At 40.9% G+C, this 22266-nt stretch overlaps 3 protein-coding genes across 3 annotated transcripts in view; 2 read left to right on the top strand and 1 right to left on the bottom strand.

The window, feature by feature from the left end:
• Positions 1 to 4554: 4554 nt before the first annotated feature.
• Positions 4555 to 6360, top strand: exoc1l (exocyst complex component 1 like). Its single transcript, XM_010797563.1, has 4 exons — positions 4555 to 4615; positions 4719 to 4841; positions 5107 to 5285; positions 5797 to 6360. Exons 2-4 carry the CDS (start codon positions 4721 to 4723, stop codon positions 6064 to 6066), a joined length of 570 nt encoding a protein of 189 aa, XP_010795865.1. The 5' UTR covers positions 4555 to 4615; positions 4719 to 4720; the 3' UTR covers positions 6067 to 6360.
• A 1559-nt stretch (positions 6361 to 7919) lies between these two features.
• Positions 7920 to 19264, top strand: smc2 (structural maintenance of chromosomes 2). The gene is made up of 25 exons (XM_010797562.1): positions 7920 to 8230; positions 8896 to 9045; positions 9145 to 9267; positions 9352 to 9390; positions 9491 to 9601; positions 9741 to 9785; positions 9894 to 10127; positions 10660 to 10809; positions 10946 to 11179; positions 11409 to 11568; positions 11692 to 11809; positions 12203 to 12341; positions 12437 to 12556; positions 12642 to 12846; positions 13053 to 13188; positions 13457 to 13581; positions 14220 to 14413; positions 14500 to 14643; positions 14834 to 14908; positions 15630 to 15749; positions 15972 to 16172; positions 16275 to 16391; positions 17066 to 17226; positions 17839 to 17986; positions 18446 to 19264. Exons 1-25 carry the CDS (start codon positions 8063 to 8065, stop codon positions 18629 to 18631), a joined length of 3603 nt encoding a protein of 1200 aa, XP_010795864.1. The 5' UTR covers positions 7920 to 8062; the 3' UTR covers positions 18632 to 19264.
• Positions 19265 to 19337: 73 nt separating this feature from the next.
• The window catches only part of ecpas (Ecm29 proteasome adaptor and scaffold), a 35277-nt gene continuing 32348 nt past the window's right edge, over positions 19338 to 22266 (bottom strand). Inside the window, exons 46-49 of the mRNA XM_010797561.1 lie at positions 21296 to 21401; positions 21070 to 21158; positions 20911 to 20982; positions 19338 to 20187 (exon numbers count right to left, since the gene is read on the bottom strand). Coding sequence (XP_010795863.1) covers positions 20048 to 20187; positions 20911 to 20982; positions 21070 to 21158; positions 21296 to 21401 — 407 coding nt within the window. The 3' untranslated portion in view covers positions 19338 to 20047. The remainder of the gene's footprint in view (positions 20188 to 20910; positions 20983 to 21069; positions 21159 to 21295; positions 21402 to 22266) is intronic.

Below are 22266 nucleotides of genomic sequence, written 5' to 3'. Positions count from 1 at the left end.
AATAGATAGGCCTACTACTTAAAATGCATTCAATGCCACCTTGTTTTTATTTATATTCACAATTTTACTAATATGCATATTTAACACCACCGTATTATTTTTCGGGAAATACATAATGTTATAGTGTCTGAGTTGGCTGTGAATGTGACATTGGACGGTAGTCAGAAGGTTGCAGGCAGGGTAAGGATGGCCCTGCGTTCCGGATGGCAGGGGGTTTCCCCTTTCATTGAAAACCAATCAGGAGCTCTATAGGCTGTGACGTTATATTGTGTAGTGGTTCCCCAACATTAATATTATTGAACCTGTGGACCTTTAGAAACCTTTGAATTACGGATTAGATGTGAATTTCACATTCTCTTCAAACGACGATGTGATTGTTGTTGACATCCATTGTATCGACGTGAATCATAGTGCATTATTGATTATAATGAGTTTACAATATATTTCTGGATGAAAAAATTCATAAAAAATATTTAAAAAGAGATGACAGAGGAGTCTGGTCGGGTACAGACAACTCCTGATCTTAAAACTAAATCCAAAGCAATAGCTTAATTGTTGCCAAATGTGTGTAGCCTATAACAGACCTGGAGTTTTTACCTGTGCCAGTCCTCCTGCTACAGTAGAATATACACATCTTATTACATCAGTGCAGCACAATTTAAATGATATGAGGCCATTATCAGAAAAGTTATACGTTTTGTGTGGCTGTGTGGGTAAATCAACTTCCACAATCCTTGTGTTTGTGTGTGTTTACATTGATGTCAAAACACATTACAACAAGTAATGTCAACTTTTCTTTATCTATATCTGCCACAGTACAATAGCTACTAATAAATTGTTCATATTTTTTTAGTGGAAGTGCATTTAGAGTCCTTTGCTCATATTTAATGCATTACGTTTTAAGTATATTGTTCAGAGGCTTCATTACTGAAACGTTTAAGTCTGAAATCCTTTCTTGTCACTTCAGAATAACATCCAGGTTTATGGGCACAACCAGGGGCGGACTGGCCATCGGGACGTTCGGGACGAATCCCGATGGGCCGGTACTGAAGTGGGCCGGTCGGACGATGTGGGCCGGCCGGTAAGGGCTCGACATTATAAATGGCCCGCTGGCCCGGAAGCACTATTTAGACACCCCGGGCCAGCATAACGTACTTTCCACTTGCCCGCTCGGGCCACTAAAAATATTGCTGTGGTATTGGTATTTTGACTAGCAATTTTGTTAAATTGTTTCGTTTATTAACGTTAGAACATAGCGTTCCGTGAGTCGGTTGTCGTTGTTGGGTGAAAAGCAAAAAGCTGTTTGCTGCGGAGCGCAGCGCGAGCAGGCTCCCGTGAACGGGAGCGCGCTCCTTCACTACAGACTATCGCGCCACCTAACCATTCGCCAACATTTTTTTAATACCAGCGGTAACTGGCCAAGCGCCGGGCAAAAAACAATCTTCAAATAAAAGAAAGTCACCGGAGGAGTTAAAGGAGAGTGACAGGGAGCATGAGAAGAAGAGGGAGAGAAGGTTTTAGCCACACTGTAACGCGTCCTAAAACCCTTTTTATAATCTATCGATTAGATTTATGATTCGAAAATTATAAAAATAGGGTAACAAAACGTGGAGATTATCCGGCTGAACAAAATGTGCATTTATCAAACAGGTTTGTTTTCCACAGACCTTATTTCCAGCTATTTTCCAAAACCCTATGGAGAAATCCCATTGCTTTTTGTCAAGGGAACCAGCAGCTTACTTCCTGGTTTTATGACGCGTCACTGCACCTCTCCAATGCCAATATAAACAAGGTCTTCTGTCGGCTCTGTACAATGTACATCAATACCGACCTATGCTGACAAGTAAGTGAAGAGTAGACAATATAAAGGTATTTGCGAAATGTGCCAGCAGTTTAGGATAATGAAGGTTCTAATCAAATCAATTACATAGCCATTACATGTCTAACTCCTAATGACAGGAAGGCAGAAAGTGCATTATACAAATAATACTCATAATAATAGCAGACATTTTTAAACAATGACCACAGTATCATTATTTTAATAAACCAAATATGAACAATTGAGGAAAATTAGGAAGAACTGATGTTTCAAAGGTTGTAGTACAAGTAGTAATGTAGTCAGTGCATAAATTACTATTGCAACAAATGTGTTAATTTTATTCATTATTAGTCGATTTTTTTTTTTGGACGAATGCTCCGGGCCAGTGGTGGGGCCAGTGATAATACAATTCCAACGGCCCCGTCGACAATTTACTAGCGGTATTTACTTGCGGTACCGCGGTGGGCCGGCGGTACCGAAGTGGGCCGGTCGAGAGTCCCGGGCTGATTTGTAGTCCCAGTCCGTCCCTGGGCACAACATAAACATGTTTCCTGACAGCATTTAGGAAAACATTGTTATATTTTCTTGTGAAAGGAAAAGCTATTACAGAAATGTCCTTTTTTAGGAATTTCCCAAGTCAGCAATCCAAAATGATGATGGGATAGCTGGTGTTAGTCCTGCCGGATTTGGCATCGCCTCTGTAGCTTTTGACCAGAATAGTCATAATCTTACCGAAATCACACTAGTGTTAGTTTTTTCCTTTAGTTTAAGCAAACAAAATCCTTTTACTTTGGATTCTTGGTGATTAAAATTAAATGAGTGCTTCCAAATCTCTGAGAGCCGGTGCTTTGGCACCCCCTCTGTAATTTTGGACCACCATGTTCATAATCTCACCGAAATCACACTGGTGTTATTTTCCTTGAGTTTAATAACAGTGCCATCCTCATTCAGTCTTTACTCCTGCATGGACCCATAATTCCTCCACACCTTTGTAGATTCTCTCCCTCCCCCATTTCCTTCCTCTCTGTGAACTCAGCCTGCCCCCTCGCTTTTCCTCTTTTCTCTGTCATCATTTTCAGTTCTCTTTGGATTTGTTCGGATTAGCCGTTAACGACTTATGAATAACCCCTTTTCTTGTCTTTTTTTCCACAACCCCTGCACTCAGCACCGCTTCCTGTTATTCATATTTATTCCTTCTTTTTTTTGACGATCCTTAATGTTTTCTTCCTTCTCCTTTTCCCCATTGCCGTGTCATTGCTCTCCATCCTTTCTGATGTTCCTGTTTCTTCATCATTTTTGAATACTTCTTCCCTTTCTTTATTCTTCATAATTTCATCCTCTTCTTTCTTCCCCAACGTTATCCATCCTTACAGTGTTACTCAGATCTTAATTTCATCCTTGCTGCCAGGTTCTCTGACTGATACACCTCCTCTTAATCATTTTCAAATCACACGTCCTTCTCTTTCTAACCCCCTCCCATATAGCCTTATGTATTACAATTGCTGTATGTTTGGTTTATAGCTACTCTCCTGCAGGTCTAAACAAAGTCATGGATTATGGGAATGCTTTATGACAAGCACACTACTGTCTAAAAAATACAGACACGTTGAAGCCTTACCATTGAATCAATATTAAATATATTCCAACATATTACAATACTACTCCTGTGACTATTTTGGGATTCCTGCAACTCTTGTAAATGAGAATCCTTTTAATGCTCATGAACAAACATGCTGGGGTTGAAGATTGAGTAAGTACAATAAACCTCATGTGTTATTCAACACTTGTATATTTCCTCTGCTACTTACTTCGTGCTCATCCGCTCATCTTTCCATCTCAGAGGTATAATGCCTTTCCAATGAACACCCGCAGAAACCATCAACAACAACAACAACAACAACAACTACAATAAAGCACTTAGCTATGGAGCAACCCATCTTTGTTTTCACAAATGTGACAAATCCAATGGACACACTTTTTCTTTCATACAAATCAAATCAGAGCTTTGGTCTGGTTCATTCTGAGGTTTGTTTATGGAAAAGTATTCCCACATTGTTTCAATCCGCCTCTCACAAACTGAACTGATTTGTTTTCCTCTCTGTACTATTCTGTTCTTTTTAACAGTGCATCTACTTTAGCATATATTTTAATGGAGCCATGGTCCCTAAAGAAGTGTAGTATACTTTATGTGCTTGTAAAATCCTCCCATTTAAGTGCTTTACCCCACTTGTACCTGTTCTCAGAGATTGAATTGGTAATGGAAACCATGCAGAGTGCTGTGGGACATCCTTTTCCCACACAACAACATTTAATCACAGACAAACATTGGGCGCTTTGCCACACTATATATCAACATCTATATGTGAGTGAGTGGAGACAGAGAGACGGAAAGAAAGAGACTGTATATGTGCTTTGAGGAAGACTATAACTACATAATACCAGGATAATACTGTTTGTATTTTTATGACACTCACTAAAGTAAACACAATTTCAGGACTAAAATCCATATTTGCAGGAAACATCAGGATCATCTTCTTAATGGATCTTAATTGAAGCAGTAAAAGGATGAAATTATGAAGCGATTGGCCTTTGATTGCAACCTTTCTAATAAATCCCTTCTGGATTCTCGAGTTGTTATGAAGGCAGTACTTTAATGAAACATCAACATATATACCATCAAAAATGGAACGCCCCACACTGGAGTGTGTGTGTGAGAGGGAGCTCATTTCACACACAACCACATACTTTTCACGTGGTCTGACAAGAGGAAAGCGCCTCCCATCCCACCACTGCCAGGTTTCAGTGATCCCTTGGAATTTCTCATCTCTCTTGTGTCTTTCCTGCTTATTGCTTCTGTTTTGAGCTTTTTCTCACCATCTGATCTTCCTCCTCTTTCCAGTGATGTCGTCTCTTCTGAGGGAGGAGATGCAGAGAGTTTTATTCCGACCTTCAAAACAGTCACTGGTGGAGTATATTGAGATTGAAGAGCCAACACACGGAAGACATTTTCTTTGTGTCTCAGGTAAAAAGCTTTTTAACAGGTTCTCTTATGAAATCATTTTTAAGGATCAACCATGCTGAGTGGAATTTTCTGTTACAGGTTGTACAGACCAATATCTTGCTGTAGATAATCTGTAGGGAAATCTACTGAATGTGTACTTTGCCTGGCCTATGAGGCCTGAGAAGTCAAGGTTATGTTTTTGCTGCAGATGGATGTCTGGTGCTGCATTGTGCCTATTTATGTGTAAAAATACCAACAAAAACATTTGTTGTTTTTCTTTTTGTAGTTGCTAAAAAGAAATTAGTGCAGTTATGTATAGTGCGATGTCAGATATCTCAGACGGCCCTGAAGTCTGGATCCAAAGGGTCCCACACCGAACGCTCCAGCATACAGGAGTGCTACAGGAAGGCGGAGGTTTGGTCCCTGCAGGACCTGACTCTTGTTGACGGACGGGATGCTGATGTGGTAATGAACAATTTTATCACATTTGCTTTTAATTTCTGCATTATCTACCATTGTTTTCTATACAAACGATTACTATATATAATCCTAAAAGTTTTATATGCACAACCACCAATTATCTTAATTTGTAACATGTTATCTGGACTTGATTAAACACATCTTAACTCAAACTCCATAATGGTTTCAAGTTTCCCAGCTGGGGATCAATTAATGACATCTCTCGGAAAGCCTTTATTGACGTGGAAAGTCTTTTGTTACAAAATGTGCTGGAATTCTGCTGAAATGTTTATCAAAAACATTATCGCATATTTATGCTTTCATTGCCTACCAGGCCATACATTCCCTTTTAAATGTACGTCAATTTGCCAATAGTTTCTTGTCACATTTCATTTTAATTGAGGGAACACGGTTTTCTTTTAAATAATTGTATTACCTCTGGTTTTAAAATAGATTAACAGAAGGCTTTTTATTTCTCTTTTCACTTAGCTAATGCTTTGTCCTTTTGTGTCTCCAGGATGACCCCTGTTTCCTGCTGCACTTTGACAAGGTCCGTACAGTGACGGCCGTCAGCTGCTCGGCCAAATATTCGTTTGTGCGTGCCCTGTTTGCTCTCAGCGAACAGCACTGCCAGAAGCCACTAAACCTGCGGAACTTTGACTGGGCCTACATCACGCCCACCGCCTTCTACTCTAACAGAGGAGACTGTGTTGTGCTAACACAGATTTGCTTCTATGCTTTAAATTTGGTTTGTCTGTCCATGTGTCCCGTGCCTCTGGATGCATAATGGAATGACGCAATGATTGTGTGTGTGTCATTTAACGTGTATGTGTGTAAAAACATGTGTTGAGAAGGAAGTGTGAAATGGGTGTAGTATTGTGGAATCTGTTACAACAAAAGGGCTTATTTACCATGAAATGTCTTTTGCATCAATACTCTGCTGAATGTATCTTCATGGCAAATGCAAGTTTTAGGGCGCTAAGTGTTTTTTTCGAAAGTACAATCCTGTACTGTGATAATTTCATGACTTATCCCTGAAAGTATTCTTTTCTCAGTGCTATTGTATAAATGTCCATTTCAAATTGAGAACAAATAAAATAGCTACACATTTCTTACCTTTCTCTGAGTTGTTGTGCCCTATTTTCCCCACATGACTTCAGTTTGGCAACTAACTTGAGGAGGGGGGAATTCAGAGTTTTAACATCCTGAGGGAACATTATATTCTTTAAAATTCAAATATACTCATATTTTGTGTATATTTAAGGGCTTATTCCAGGGGTGTCCAAACCTTTTTCACAGAGGGCCACATACAAATATACGAAGGGCTGGGCCACTACCGTGAGGTATATTGCCTCATAAGTTAAGTTAAAAGCCAGCTAAATCAATAAAATGTAGGTAAATGATGCTTAATGCTTGAATATGCTTTAAGGAAAACAGCAGCCTATCACAGCTCTCCATAGGGTTTCATTAATTTTGTTAGCAGCTTATTCCTTAAAACAGGAGCCTCAGATTGCATGAGAGGAAATATGAAGGGTTTATTTCAAGGGTGTAATGAAAATAAGTTATTGGGCTTTTTTCTTATCAACTTAGATTTGATAGAAAATGTTTTCAACTTTAATTGACTGAATTTGTTTGAAGAGTGGGCTTCTTAACACATGAATACTGTGTAATATCTGTTTTCAAGTACAATACAAGACAAACACAAGTTTCATTTTTGGGCCATACTCCATTATACTTTTTGAATTTGCTGAGGGCCGATTCAAAATGGCCTGCGGGGCCGCATTTGGCCCCTGGGCCGTAGTTGTGACACCCCTGGTTTGTTCCATATCAAACCATATCTTTAAAACATTTGGGCCACAAAGAAGTAAAGGGTTTAGTTATACACTATAATACCCCCAGATGTTATTATTATTTATAAAACGATGAAACTGTGTATATGCACTCAGGCATATTGAAACCAAAATTGACCGAAAATAAAATGTAGGCCTATAGGGACAGGAAAGAAGAATAACAAAAACAAAAATCTTTGAGGTCTGCTGAAAAATTGTAATTATCTAAATAATCTTATCGCTTTAGCCCATTTGAAAATGTTTAGTTTTAAATATTTTATACAAATCATATATGTTTAAAAGTTGTACATTTAGAAATATGAATTAATTGCTCACGTTTCTTCTGTCGAGAAACTGGGATTGTTAGACATGACTAATATATAAATCTGTGTTATATACATTATGGTAGACATAAACATTTTACTTTAATTAAATGTATTATGTCAACAGGCCCCACATAATTGTGTTTGGTTAGTTGAAAGCAATACTATTAATTTGAACCTATTATTTTTTCCTCTACCTGTAGTTCAGCTTACTACCTACAGATGGCGCCAAAACATTGCTACACAAGACACGGAGCATTTAGTCGCCTATTATATGCCTGACGAAAATAGACTTAAAGATAAATGTAGGTATGTTCTTGGCATATTATTTTTAGACTGCGAATCGGTTATATGAATGTATTGATTAATACATCAACAATATGCACGAAGCGTGTAAAGATTATCTATGTATGTTTCGTCCCGTCCCCGGCACAGAGAGGACAGCCTAGCGGGTCCTTACCTGCCGCCAAAATTCAAGTGAGAAGAGAGAGGAGCGAGTTTTCCTGTTGACGGTTGTAAACACTGGGCAATTTACCTAGTGCTTCAACTTTTAAGTTACCGATTTGGTTTTCAAAGAACCGCAAATCTTTCCTCCGGAGTGTGCGTGCGGGAAGAGGACTGAAGCCTCAAGATGCACATCAAGTCTATTATTCTTGAAGGATTCAAATCCTACGCCCAGAGGACAGAGATCAACGGCTTTGACCCGCTGTTCAACGCCATCACAGGACTCAATGGCAGCGGAAAGTCCAATATCTTGGACTCTATTTGTTTCCTTTTGGGTATCACCAACCTCAGCCATGTAAGTGTGCTATCAGATTCAAAGTTCTGTGCTAAATGTTGCTGAGTCTTGGCCTTGTTGTAGAGTTTGGTTTGGCGGAAGTAGGATTTACTTTTAATTTCAAGCTACTGTACTTTGTCATATGTTCGGTAGATTAGTATATTATTAGAGAGTATTCTAGTGTATATTTTATGTATATATTGTTTTTTTAAATATGTGTGTATTGGTATCTTCTTCTATTTTTTTTAATTAATTTTGTAATTCCTGTAGATTGACTGTTAAAATACTGCTGTGACAAAATAATTTCCCAATTTGGGATAAATAAAGTATCTATCTAGTCCTCTATCTTTATTTCTGTGGTCCTAATTTTAAGACGTACATCAAGCAATTTGATCCATATAAAGGTTTAAGAGAATAAATTAGGCTTTACAGCAAACACAAATGGCAAACATAAAACATATATGTGGGTAAAGACATAACTATGTGTAAATACAAAAATGTACAAATTAAGAACATACAAAAACTACAAATGTATACAAATAGTATGCATTGCATAGAAAAATCATATTGGTGTTTCTCAGTTTGCTTTTTAAATATTGATTTAAAAAGTAAGAATTACATTTTTTCTTTTTCTCTATGTACTACTACAAAATCTCAAGAATTCTTCTTTAATTTTCACTTGATAGGTGCGAGCCTCCAACCTCCAGGACTTGGTGTACAAGAACGGACAGGGTGGCATCACTAAGGCCACTGTGTCTATTACCTTTGACAACTCCAATAAAAGCCAGAGTCCTCTGGGGTTCGAAACCCATGATGAGATCACCATCACCAGACAGGTTGGCAAACAAATGGATACAAAATGCTCTCTAATTGGTTAAACAAGGTTATTGGGTACAACTCCAACACTTAAACTTTGTCATAAATCTTCCTTTAAGGTGGTAATTGGTGGCAGGAACAAGTACCTCATCAATGGAGTCAATGCCAACAACACCAGGGTGCAGGACTTGTTCTGCTCTGTTGGCCTCAACGTAAACAACCCACATTTTCTCATCATGCAGGTCAGTCTTGTGCAGCATGGTTGTGTTCGTACTTTGTAGCACTTCTACAGTATTTAATATCATGTGCTGTTTCCAAAAATGTAGGGAAGGATCACCAAAGTTCTAAACATGAAGCCACCAGAGGTAAAGCATACACACGTTGTCAACAATCTCACCATCTGTACTATTCCATACACTGTTCCTGCCTTTTTTCAACTCGTCCAATAACCCCTTTTGCTTTCAGATCCTTGCCATGATTGAAGAGGCAGCGGGAACCAGGATGTATGAATGCAAAAAGCTTGGCGCTCAGAAAACCATTGAGAAGAAGGAGGCCAAGCTGAAGGAGATTCAGACAGTATGTCAGAAACTAACACTTATTTTTAACCAATGTATCTCTGTTCATCCTGGGAAGCTGCTTCAATGTCAATTATGTACTGGCTGTACATTAAAAAATTGTTTTCCTAATCTTCTTTTCGTCTTTCTTTACTCTTAAGATTTTGGATGAGGAAATTACTCCAACCATGAACAAACTCCAAGAGGTAGGTTCACTGCAAAATCAATATGCATTGTTGTTGCATTATCTAGGAAACAAGATGTTTTTATTAACACCATTTCTTTCTTTTTTCAAACTCTTCCTCCCTCTGCAGGAGCGATCATCATACTTGGAGTACCAGAAGCTCATGCGTGAGATCCAGCACCTGTCCCGGCTCTACGTGGCCTGGCTGTTTGTGTGTGCCGAGGAAACAAAGGTGAAGTCAGCCGAGAATCTGAAGGTGATGCAGGACAACATCACCAAGATGCAAGCAAGCATGGCTGAGAATGAGAGCAAAGTCCAGGAGCTTTCCGCCCAGATTCATGAACTGCAGAAGAAAAGAGACCAGGTAGACTGATTCTATTTCCAACATTAGTCCTGAGTAGATTTGTTGAACTTTTGAATCCTTTCTCCCGAGTGACCCTCTTAGCTGTAATGAAAGAAGTGTTCAAAATGATCTGTCGCTCATCAAAATGCATTTTTTGTATTTTAACGTTTTAATCCAACCTTAATGTAGAAGAAGTAGGGCTGCTCAATTCATCGTATTTTAATCGCAATTACGATCATGGCTTGCAACGATGACGAAAACAACGTAATGGAAATATAGAGATTATTTTTTTATTATTAATTTAATTTTTTATTTTTTCGTTTAGTTATACTTAAAGTTCAGGGTAATCAACTGTTAAAAACACACTGTTCACATTTTTGTTCTCCAATAAATTGATGTTTTCAAAGTAAATGGATAATCGTTTTTTAATAATCATGATATCAATTATTGACCCAAATAATCGAGATTATGATTTTTGCCATAACCGAGCAGCTCTAAGAAGAAGTATCTTGTGTCATTGCTTTTGTATTTGATGTTTATGTGCTGTTTGTAGGAGGTGAGCGGGGTATTGAAGACCCTGGAAGAGACTCTAGCCGACATGCAGCGTGTGGATGCAAAAGCTCAGAGTGCACTTGACCTGAAAAAACAAAATGTCACAGATGAAACCAAGAAGAGGAAGGAACTTGTCAAGAGTATGGATGAGGTACTGGAAAAATTTACATTTTTTTCTCCTTTGAATTGTTTTTTCTTTTAGCACGTTGAAATCCCTTACAACAAAGGCTATCTGCAAAAGTGAAGGTTCCAGGATCTTGATCAGCTGTTGTTTTCCTCATCCTTAGGACAAGAAAATGCTTCTGGTAAAAGAAAAGGAGGTTTCTACATGGACGGAGCAGCTCAAGACACTACAGGACGAGGGACAGAAGGACGGTGCAGCCCTGGAGGCAGCTGAGCAGCACTTCAGGGCGGTGTCCGCTGGCCTCTCCACCAATGAGGACGGAGAGGAGGCCACACTGGCCGGGCAGATGATGACCTGCAAGAATGACATGAGCAAAGCAGATACTGAGGCCAAGCAGGTGAGGAAGACAAACCTTATCATGTCTCCTGGGGAAGTGATGTTTGATTTTCAAGGTTGTCTGTTTATATTTGACAGTAAGTTTTTAGTACAGACTTCTATGCTCATTAGCACGAATAATTCAGCACAGGCCGGCTGATTCTAAAACGGTTTGGTGTTGAGAAAGTACTTTATTCTTTTTCTGTTGATTTCTAAGGTTGTTCAACTGTCTGTCTGTTTGTTTCCTCCAGGCCCAGATGACCCTGAAGCATGCCCAGGCGGAGCTGAAGACCAAACAGGCGGAGGTGAAAAATATGGACAGTGGCTACAAGAAGGACCAGGACAGCCTGCAGGCGGTCAGAAGCAACAGGGAGAAGCTACAGGCTGAGCTAGCTAAACTCAACTATGAAGGTACTGTGTGATTGTGTGAAGAGCCGTGCATGCAGGCTACCCCTTCTACTCATGACAGCTAACACCTTTTTTCATTTTGCACTAACATTTGCTAACTGTGCTTTCATGTCTGCCTTCATGCAGAGGGGAAAGAGGAGAATCTGCTGGACAAAAGAAGGCAGCTGTCTAGAGACGTTGCTAAACTTAAAGAGACCTACGAGAGACTCATGTCTCGCTTCCCCAACTTGCGCTTCGAATACAAGTAAGGATTTGTCAGAGGCATTTTCTTATCTATTTAACTGTACAATGTGTTTAAGAATATATATGTTCCTTCTTTTGTATCCCCCTGAGAATAACCCATTTTATGGCAAAAGAATTGTTCCCGAATGATTTATTAGCAATGACAAACTGTTAATGAGAAACTCAACTTTCGTGATGTTTCAAAGCAAATACCTGCAGTTTAATGAGATGACCAAACAAGATGATTCAATGCTTATTTTTATTAGCTGTAAGAACACACTACCTTAACAGGAACACTTTAACAAAAATAGGAGCAAATTCAAATACTTGCCACATTCATGTAGCGTGGGCCCTGATAAGAGTTTGAGCTTTTAACGTTTATTAAGTATTTGATGTGTTTTCTGCTTCTCTATAGGGACCCAGAGCGAGGCTGGGACCGCAGCAAAGTGAAGGGGCTGCTAGCTAACCTGATCACCGTGCGGGACCTCTCCTACGCAACGGGACTGGAGGTGGTGGCAGGAGGACGGCTCTATAACATTATTGTTGACACAGAGGTGTGTGTGTTAGTGGTGATGTTATTTCAGTGCAATACGGGTTTATATTATTTCATATTAACCTGAGTTGGTGTGTGGGTTTTGTCTTTCCCCAGGTGACAGGTAAAAAGCTGTTGGAGAAGGGGGAGCTGCAGCGGAGGTACACCATCATTCCCCTGAACAAGATCTCAGCCAAGACACTCAACGACAGAGTGGTGAACGCCGCCAAGAGCCTGGTGAGAGACATGCACTCCACCTGCTTTTCAAGATGGACTAAACATGACTACCCGTCCTAACTCGTCTCTGTCCCCATTCTGTCAGGTCGGAAAGGACAACGTCCACACCGCCCTGTCCCTGGTGGGCTATGAGTCAGACCTGCGGAAGGCCATGGAGTACGTCTTCGGCTCCACTCTGGTGTGCGACTCCCTGGACAACGCTAAGAGAGTGGCTTTTGATAAGCAGGTGATGACCAAGACTGTCACTCTCGGAGGGGACATCTTCGACCCACAGGGAACTCTGAGTGGAGGTGAGAACGAGGCGGTGCCATATACTAGATGGTGTCATGTGCAGTTACGAAAAGTATCCTTGACATCTTCATGTTTTGTGTATTGCTCACAGTCATGTTTGCTTTGGAACATCAGACCTGGAATAACAGTTTTGGCTTGAATGACTCATAAAACAGCGCAATGGACTTCCTCATGGACTCCTCCCCCTGCTTCTTTGCTCTTCCAGGCTCTCGCTCCCAGTCAGCGTCTGTTCTGACCAGCCTCCAGGAACTGAAGGAGGTTCGGGACAGCTTGAATGAAAACGAGGCTCAGCTTCAGGATATTGAACGACAACTGGCCAGCCTGAAGGGAACTGCAGAGAAGTAGGCAGGCTCACATGACCATATGAAATGAGTCTGATTAGAGCTAGTAAACAATGAATCGGCTCAGCTACATCTTACTCCAGGCAGATAAGTTATGAAATGTAGAAACTGCGTCAACCTTTGAATTAGTTTGTTCACCAGATAGAGCTGACAACTGGATTTGTACACTTACAAGGGGGAAACGTATCCAAGGCATCGTCTATCATGCGCTAAATAAATCCTGCAACTCAGGGCCACATGTTTTATTCACTGCCTGTTGTCCCTCCAGGTACCGACATCTGAAGCAGCAGTATGAGCTGAAGGTGGAGGAGGAGCAGATCCTGCAGACCAAGCTGCAGCAGAGCTCCTTCCACCAGCAGCAGGAGGAGCTGGAGCGGCTGCGCAAGGCCATCGGTAACACTGCTAACATTTACACAAACACAGTTTAAAGTGGACCTATCATGCTATATTTGAAACATATATTGTAGGGCCATACCTATATAAAACATTGCTGTCAACTTTCTTTTTCAAAATACCAAACAGATCATGTATTTTAGCCATGCCTCATTTTGCTCTTTTCCAGCCCTGTTTTTGCAAGAGCTGATTCTGCTTTATTGGCAGACTACAGCGCCACTTACAGGCCTGGCATATGTACTACAGCGTCTCCAGCGCTTTCGAGCGGTCTCTCATTCCTCTGATAGGTGGAGAGTTGCCCATATACGGCGGAGCTCCCCTTTTCTGACGTCAGAACAATTCAAATAATAATCAGCTCCGTTGCAGCCCCGTTTTTAGAGATTAGGGTATGGAGGAAAAGAGAGAGGGTTGTGTTCCCTGGAACACCGGGGACACGTATTCATGTATAAAAGACGTACAAAAGTGCATTTTGCATGATAGGTCCCCTTTAAAATAACTGAATACAACAAATATACTGTACACAGATATTCATTAGATCTGGGAAGGGTCTAATAGGAAATTGAAACTAAAACAATACATATATCCTGATTTAATGTTCTGTGTTTCATTGTGTTTTTTGTCGTTGTTTGCTTAAACAGAGGAGAGTGAGGAGACTCTGCGTGTCACCAAGGATGTTCAGAAACGGGCTGAAGAGAAGTACAAGGTGCTGGAGAACAAGATGAAGAATGCTGGGGCTGAGAGGGAGAAGGAGCTGAAAGCCGCTCAGCAGAACCTCAATGCTGCCAAGGCCAAAGCTGACACCTTCAACAAGAAGCTGAAGCAGAAGCAGCAGGTCAGTAGCTCTCTCCATGCCGTCTCTAGCAGCCATGTGGCGGTGAATCCATGCACTGACTTGTCTCCTCTTGCTGATGTGTGCAGGAGTCTGAGTCCGTGGCTCTGGAGCTGGAGGAGCTGCGCAGGGAGCAGGCTGGGTACGAGCAGCAGATCCAGGCTGTAGATGAAGCCACTAAGGCCATCCAGGAGCAGATCGACAGCATGGCCTGCACCGTGTCACAGAACAAGGTATTTCACACATGTTGGTGTTCTCTGGATTAATGTTCAGAAGAGTGATGAAGAAGGAAAATAAAATGTCTGTTTAGGTAACCGTTTATCATTACAATCCAATGTCTAGTAAATAATTCATCAAGTAGGCACTCCAACTACTCATGTCATTTCCTTTCCCTCTGTAACCTGATCTCCTGTTGCCGTGCAGGAGGCAGTGCGTACGGCCCAGGAGGAGCTGGCCCGACAGAAGGAAGGCATCATGGCTCAGGACAAAGAGCTCAAGGTGATTACACTTAGTTTCCCTTCGTGCCTCCTTTGAGAAGCTTACACGTGTTTCATTGGGAGACAGAATGTCTTTCTGTTACAGTTTCAGTTTCCTCAGTCATCTTTTTCACTTTCTTAAATGTCTACTGCAACTTGTTTGATCATTTGTATTAGGGCTGCACGATATTGGAAAAAACAGACATTGCGATTTTTTTCCCCTGCGATATGAAAAAATACAGGAATTGAAGAAAAGACCGTTTTTTTGTCCGCAAACCATCCTTTCTGAGCTTTAATCTATACAATTGGTATTTTTTTAACTACATTTAACCGGTATTGAAGATTTAGTCACGGGACGTCTGGGATCTTAAGTTATACAGAGCAACCAAGGTGAGCTAGCTCGGTTAGCAGCACCGGACTGCCCTGGAGAAACACATGAAACTACTTTATTCTAGTGTTTTCCCTTTAATCACCGGGTCCGTCTGGTTTGGAGATTTGATTGTGATTGGTGGTTTGCTGTGCATGCAGAGCCTGCATGTCACTCACTCAAGTACCCCTCACATGAGAGTTTTCCTTTTGTAGCAAGCAGCAAAAGAATTGTAACATGAGTTAATTTGCCTACTTAATATCGCAAGTCCTAAAAAAAAAAGAACGCACGTCCATGCGATGTGAATATCGTCGCGATTATCGTCACGACACGATATGTCGTGCAGCCCTAATTTGTTTCCAATTGATTGTTCCAGGGTAAGAGCTCAGAGGCCAATAAAATAAGAGAGCAGAACAATGAAGTCCAGCTGAAGATCAAGGAACAGGAACACAACATTAGCAAGCACCGCAAAGACAGCCAGGAAGCTGCTGACAAGGTACACACACACACACACACACACACACACACACACACACACACACACACACACACACACACACACACACACACACTCACACTCACACTCTCACTCTCTCAATCTCTCCCCGCAGTATAATTCCATGATGGGGACCCTGAGTGTTCCATCTTGTCTTGTGTGATCAGTGTCCTCTCAACGTCTCTCCCTCTCTCTCGCCCTCACCGTACGTTCTCCCTCCAGGTGACTCGGATGCTGGAGGAACATGACTGGATCCGGTCGGAGCGTCAGTTCTTCGGCCAGCCCAACACCTCGTATGACTTTAAGACCAACAACCCCAAAGAGGCGGGTCAGCGGCTGAAGAAGCTGGAGGAGACCACCAGCAAGCTGGAGAGAAACGTCAACAAGAGGGCTATGAACATGCTGAACGAGGCCGAGGAGAGGGTGGGGGCAAACACTTAGGATATTGTTATGTCAACAAATGCAAAAGCTACCATTGCAGATAAGAAGGTCTTACATCTAACCGACACGTCTCCCCTCTTGCAGTACAATGACCTGATGAAGAAGAAGAGGATCGTGGAGAACGACAAAGCCAAAATCTTGCAGACGATCGAGGAGCTGGACCAGAAGAAGAACGAGGCTCTCAGCGTGGCATGGCAGAAGGTCTGCTCTCTTTTCTGCTTCTTCTACGGATCACCATATGGCTTTAGCTCACTTTAATAACTCATTATTACCTGCCTTTCATAACCAATACTGATTGGATACCTGGGTCACATTTTCTATTTAAAACTGAAGTTCATAACTTGCTGTTTATAAACTCCTGAGACTAAAAAGGCTTTTGTTAATGCAACATAAAACAGAGTACTTCTGACCCTTCAATTGTAGATCTCTGTTATGAGTCAAATCCTCAAGACCTTGGCTCTATAGTCAGAATGTGTCTGTCCGGGATCTATCCTGCATCCCTAAAATCGTTCCCCTTCATTTCCGTTTCTTGCTCTTTCATTTTTCTTTTGATTTTGTGTATTAAGAGACAATAAACATGGGGGTGCCCGTTTCATAGGTACACCTAGTTATTAGACTGCTTTGTTACACAGCTTCGTTGGATACTCGATTCTAATTGGTCCACTGGGACATTTCAGAGGTTATTAATTGCTGTACATTATACATCACTTTATGTTTTAGAATGAGTCATTCATATCTGAAACTGAACAGTGTTATTGTTGTATTGAATCATGTTGACGTTTACACTCGCTGCTAAATCCCACTTTTTTCCGCCTCACTGTTTTCCTGTTGGATATATTTCTACCGTCATTTGAAATGTTCCCCTTCCTTTGCAGGTAAACAAGGACTTTGGCTCTATTTTCTCCACCCTGCTGCCGGGGGCCACTGCTAAGCTGGCTCCTGCCCAGAGCGGGGGGATCTTGGAAGGTCTTGAGTTCAAGGTGGCCTTGGGCAACACCTGGAAGGAAAACCTCACCGAGCTCAGCGGGGGGCAAAGGTCAGCAACAGTTCTCTAATGCAGTCACTATTAAAGTATCTATTAAAGTATTCAGGGTTCTTACGGTCATTAAAAACCTGGAAAAGTCATGGAAATTCAAAATGCTAATTCCAGGCCCTGGAAAAGTTATGGAAAACAATATTTTTCCCAAAGTTTTGGAAAAGTCATGGAAAATTAACTAAAGTTGCATCAAATATAATTTATATTTTATCTAATCGCCGAAATAGTAATACTATAATGATAATAAATACGTATGGTATAGTAATGAAACGTAAAATGGCATTTAACTGTCGAGGTGTTTTGCTGGTGAGAGATGTGAGTTGCTTTAGCGTGTAGAAGCTAGTAAGCCTATTTGATTTGTTTGAGATAGGCACAACATGTTTCATATGCAGACCTTATTTTCCTGTTCCACGTTCAAATAAACCATTTTCAGTGGTACGACTGAGAAAAGAGTACTTTTTTTGGTCATGGAACATTTGGTAAAGGTCCTGGAGAAGTCATTGAAAATCATTAGTGAAAAAGTGTATGAACCCTGAGTATGACAGGTATGGCTATAAAGGGTTCCATGGTGAAAAGGAAGTCACTCTGAGTAATGGCCCACTCTGTTTTCAGATCTCTGGTGGCGCTGTCTCTCATCCTGGCCATGCTGCTGTTCAAACCGGCTCCCATCTACATCTTAGACGAGGTGGACGCTGCCCTGGATCTCTCACACACACAGAACATCGGGCAGATGCTGCGATCACATTTTAGACACTCACAGGTAAACACAAAAAATATGAATTTCCAACAACCTCTGAATACAGTTAAGCAAATGATATTGTGTTAAAGCATTACAGTAAATAGTGTGTTGGTTGGTTCTTGTTAATAATAATAATACGTTCATTTATTATAGCACCTTTCATAGAAATATAATTCACAAGTAAGAACCAAAGTTAAAATTAAGACGACAGAAACATGAATACAATAACCACATGACGCAGAAATGTTAGGTCAACATAAAAACAAAACACAGAACACGTGGACTCCTGAAAGGAACAAACATAATAACAGAACACATCACAAATAGAAATAAAAGACAATGTGAAAAGGTAGGTCTTCAGTCGTTGTTTTTTAAAAAGCTTCTACAGGGACTGCAGAGCGGATGTCTATAGGAAGAGAGTTCCACTTGGAGCCAATACAATCAACAATAATCTGATGATTGTACATTTTCTCCCTGCAGTTTGTGGTGGTGTCCCTAAAGGACGGCATGTTTACCAACGCCAACGTCCTCTTCAAGACTAAGTTTGTTGACGGCATGTCTGCAGTTTCTCGGACTGCGCTCAGCCAGAATGACGTCAACCTTCCCCAGAAAGCACAAGACAAGGCGCGTCAAAAGGACAAGAGGAACAGACCGCTCATCAGCTAATCATGGCACTGAAATATCTGAACATATTCTTCTTCAGAAGCCAAATCACTTAACAATGACTTCTGCCACGAACTGTGTATACCATTTCCTCTGCCACGCATTGCTCTCCTAATCTTAAATTGTTTATACGTCTTTGTTTTAAACCTTTTTAACTGTTAATGTATTTCTTTCTCAACTGTCCTTGGTTATCCTGTCTCCTCTCTTTCATACCCTTCTGCCACACATTAGTTTTATATGCAGCTGAACGTCCATATTTTTAACTAAATAAAGCAGGTCAAATATTAAAGACTTAGTTTTTTACATTGCCATGTCTTGAATCAGCCTTAAATAACTAAAAGCCAATGTGTGGATTTGAATTAGTTATCTTTAAAATTGTTCATTGTTTTTTTACTGCAATTGATCTTTTACTGTGTTTATGTATACACCAAGATCCTTTGTTTACAGGCAATAAACCTGTTTCTGCTTCATTAGCATTAGAGGTAAAATGCTGGTGCCCCCTGCTGGTCGTTTTAAAGAAACTGGTAGATAGCAAAGCACACATCAATCTCTGGTGTTGGTGAAAATATGCTTGAATTCTTCCACAGCGGAAAAACTAAATCAGGGAAAGCACCCGGCACCAAATGTGAGATTGGATGAATGTAACTGAACCAAGCGGTGCAAAGACATACATGTATCAATCTGAATAAAAACAAAAGAAAGTCACATGTCCAAATAGTCAAGGTCTTTTTATTTGATCAGGGACAAATTCAAACAGCTATAGCATCACGTTCAACTTTAAAGCAGGTTCTTTTATTATTCTCAAGACTTCACAAAATTGGCTGTTGTCTCGTTCGTTCAATTTGCAAACAGGAAGTACATTTACAGGAGGCAGATCTTCAATGACTCGGCTATTCTACTACATCTCAGCAGCTGTGACTAACAGAGAGGAAGAGTCCACACCCCGTACGAGTGAAACTTTAAACCTTCTGAGTTAGCCAAGCTGGACCACCTGCTGTTCTGATATTTAATAAGTAGGCAAACCCACAACAGTAGTAAAAGTCCCCATTTTGGGGCTATAGATATACAGCATCCACAAACCCAACACATTGGTTTATATAGCATTTATTATTATGTTACTGTCCATTTAAATGAACTAAATAAAAACTTGACATGTTACAATAATAACCTCACCTTTCACCTCCTCTCACTGTGAGATCAACATCAAGCTTGATCAGCCAATCAATGTGAATCAGTGTGTCAAAGCTCACAGGTGATATGGGTAGGAGAGAAGCTATCTATATCAAAGAGGTCACTCGGATGCAGTCGTTGATTTGTTTCACTGATAAAGTAAAAAGGGGTTGATGCTGTGACTGCGTGTTTCTGGCATGGTGGGTTGTGAGAGTGTGTGAGAGTGTGTGTGTGTGTGTGTGTGCACACTCAGGGTTGGCTCTGGATATGCCTGCGCAGCTCCTGGGCCTTGTCCTTCAGGTCCGGCCTGCTGTCGGCCTGCATCGTGGAGAGGGAGCGCTGCAGCTGCTCCCGGGTCTTCACACACACACAGTCCCACTGATCGCTCTCTGGAAGACACACAGGAGAATGTCATCAGTGACACTTAGGACCATAAATCTAATCCTATAAAACAGATTTGTAATTCATTGCACTCAGTAAATGTTATATGACTTAACAGCAATTTATCTCTGTGATATTTCTAAAAAGGGAACTTATAATAAGGCATCTTTATGGAATCAGTTTGATACGGCGCTGTAACATTCCTACAGGGAGTTACAGCCGATCCTGAGTTATAGTGAGAGTTCAAGTTTATAGGGACCATAATATTTAGTTTTACACGTATCAATTGATTTAGGAGTATCTACATATTTGTCACACAGAAGTCATGCTGAAATACACGTTCATCCATTGTTTGACATATTAATTAATGTATGTGTTATTATTGTTTTGATTAATAACTAAGGTTGATGCCCCGGACTTAAACTGTTCTCAGTAAGGAGAAGACACTCATATATATTTTTTAAAACCCTACATAAAAGTAAAGCTTTAAGTAAATTAAGCGTATGTAGGATTAAAGTATCGTGGCAAATGTTCCTGAGGTATTCCTTTTGCACGAATCAGACGCCAAGGTTACGTTTCTTCCTGACATATGATGCGATACAACAAAAAACTGGTAGAGATAGACTAGAAGAGAACATCTACCTCTGAAGAAAAACTGGGTTCAAGTTTTAGTTTTCAAATACAAATAAACAGCAATACACTTTATGAAAATCTCAGGAGTGAAAACATACCTCCAGTTCTCTTCACGATCAGATCCACAACGGACAAGGCCTCGGTCCTCACGGAGGAGTAACTTTTGTTTTCTGGGCAGAAACACAACACAGACATGAAGATGAAGTGCTGAGTCAAAGACTATCATATCAAATACCCTGACATTGTGAGTCTCTTACCCAAAGGGTGAGTGAGAGCAGCACATGTCTCCGTGAGGATCTGAGACAATGCATTAGGGTCTTCACTCCCCTTCTCCAGCAGCAACAGCCTACAGAGAAAAAACAGTCATAAACTTAAGTTAGAAATGTTTATCATGAACACTCTTTGATCTGCTTGATTTGTTCAAGTTTCAGGTTTTATTAGTCTGAACAATTACAGGAAACTGTTTGTTGGTCAGGCACCTACCCCTTGTAGAAAGCCTTCATGGACTGCAGAACACCAAGCTGGACCTTCCAGGTGCTCAGCTTCAGCTTCTCACACATCAGACTGCACACCTCCACCTGGAAGCGAGCTGCACACACACATTATGATCAGCACATTATAGAACTATATCATAACGGTTCTGCCACTGATCTGAGCCCCTGAGAATACAGTGCTGAGTCTCTAAAAAGGTAAGACATATTGGCTCTCCATTTCTATTTATAGAATAGAACTGGGAGGGATGAACCCCTCTTTAATGGTCACCAGTGTTGGGACTAACGCGTTACAAAATTACTGTAACGCAACTACTTTTTGCGGTAGCTAATAGCGTTACTAGTTACCTATTCCCATTAAGTAACGCCGTTATAGTTACTGTGATTTAAATGGGTGCGTTACATTATGTGATGGAACTGAACCGAATCTCCCTGCGGATGTAACTTGCAGGCGAATACAGTGATGTCCTCTCACAGCACCATGGAAAAGTGAAAGTAACCAGAGAGGAGTGATGATTGGTTAACGCGGGGTAACATTTCAGGGTAAGCCAATCAGAGACAGAGTTGGGCGGGTCTTGCCTTATGGGACACACACACACACACACACACACACACACACACACACACACACACACACAAGAAACACACACACACACACAAACACACACACACACACAACACAAACCACACACACACACACACACACACACACACATATTCCATTTGTGGGGGATAAAGGACGCAACGTTTTTACAGTCAATGTAAAACTGTGTGCAGGAAGAAAGCATTGTCCACATCGAATAACAGCAATGCCAATCTCCTGAAGCACCTAACTAACTGTACATGGGGCCTATAAAACTAGGTCGCCAAAAGACCCCCACCGGTCTCAACCACCGGCAGTGCCTGTCAAAATTCTAAACATATCTTTTGTGTTTTATTGTTCCATACATTCATAATGATAAT

This window comes from Notothenia coriiceps, unplaced genomic scaffold (genome assembly GCF_000735185.1).
Source record: "Notothenia coriiceps isolate Sejong01 unplaced genomic scaffold, NC01 NC01_scaffold00038201, whole genome shotgun sequence".
NCBI classification, from domain to species: Eukaryota; Metazoa; Chordata; class Actinopteri; order Perciformes; family Nototheniidae; genus Notothenia; species Notothenia coriiceps.
Note: the sequence above shows the minus strand (reverse complement) of the source record. Positions and strands in the feature narration are given on the sequence as shown.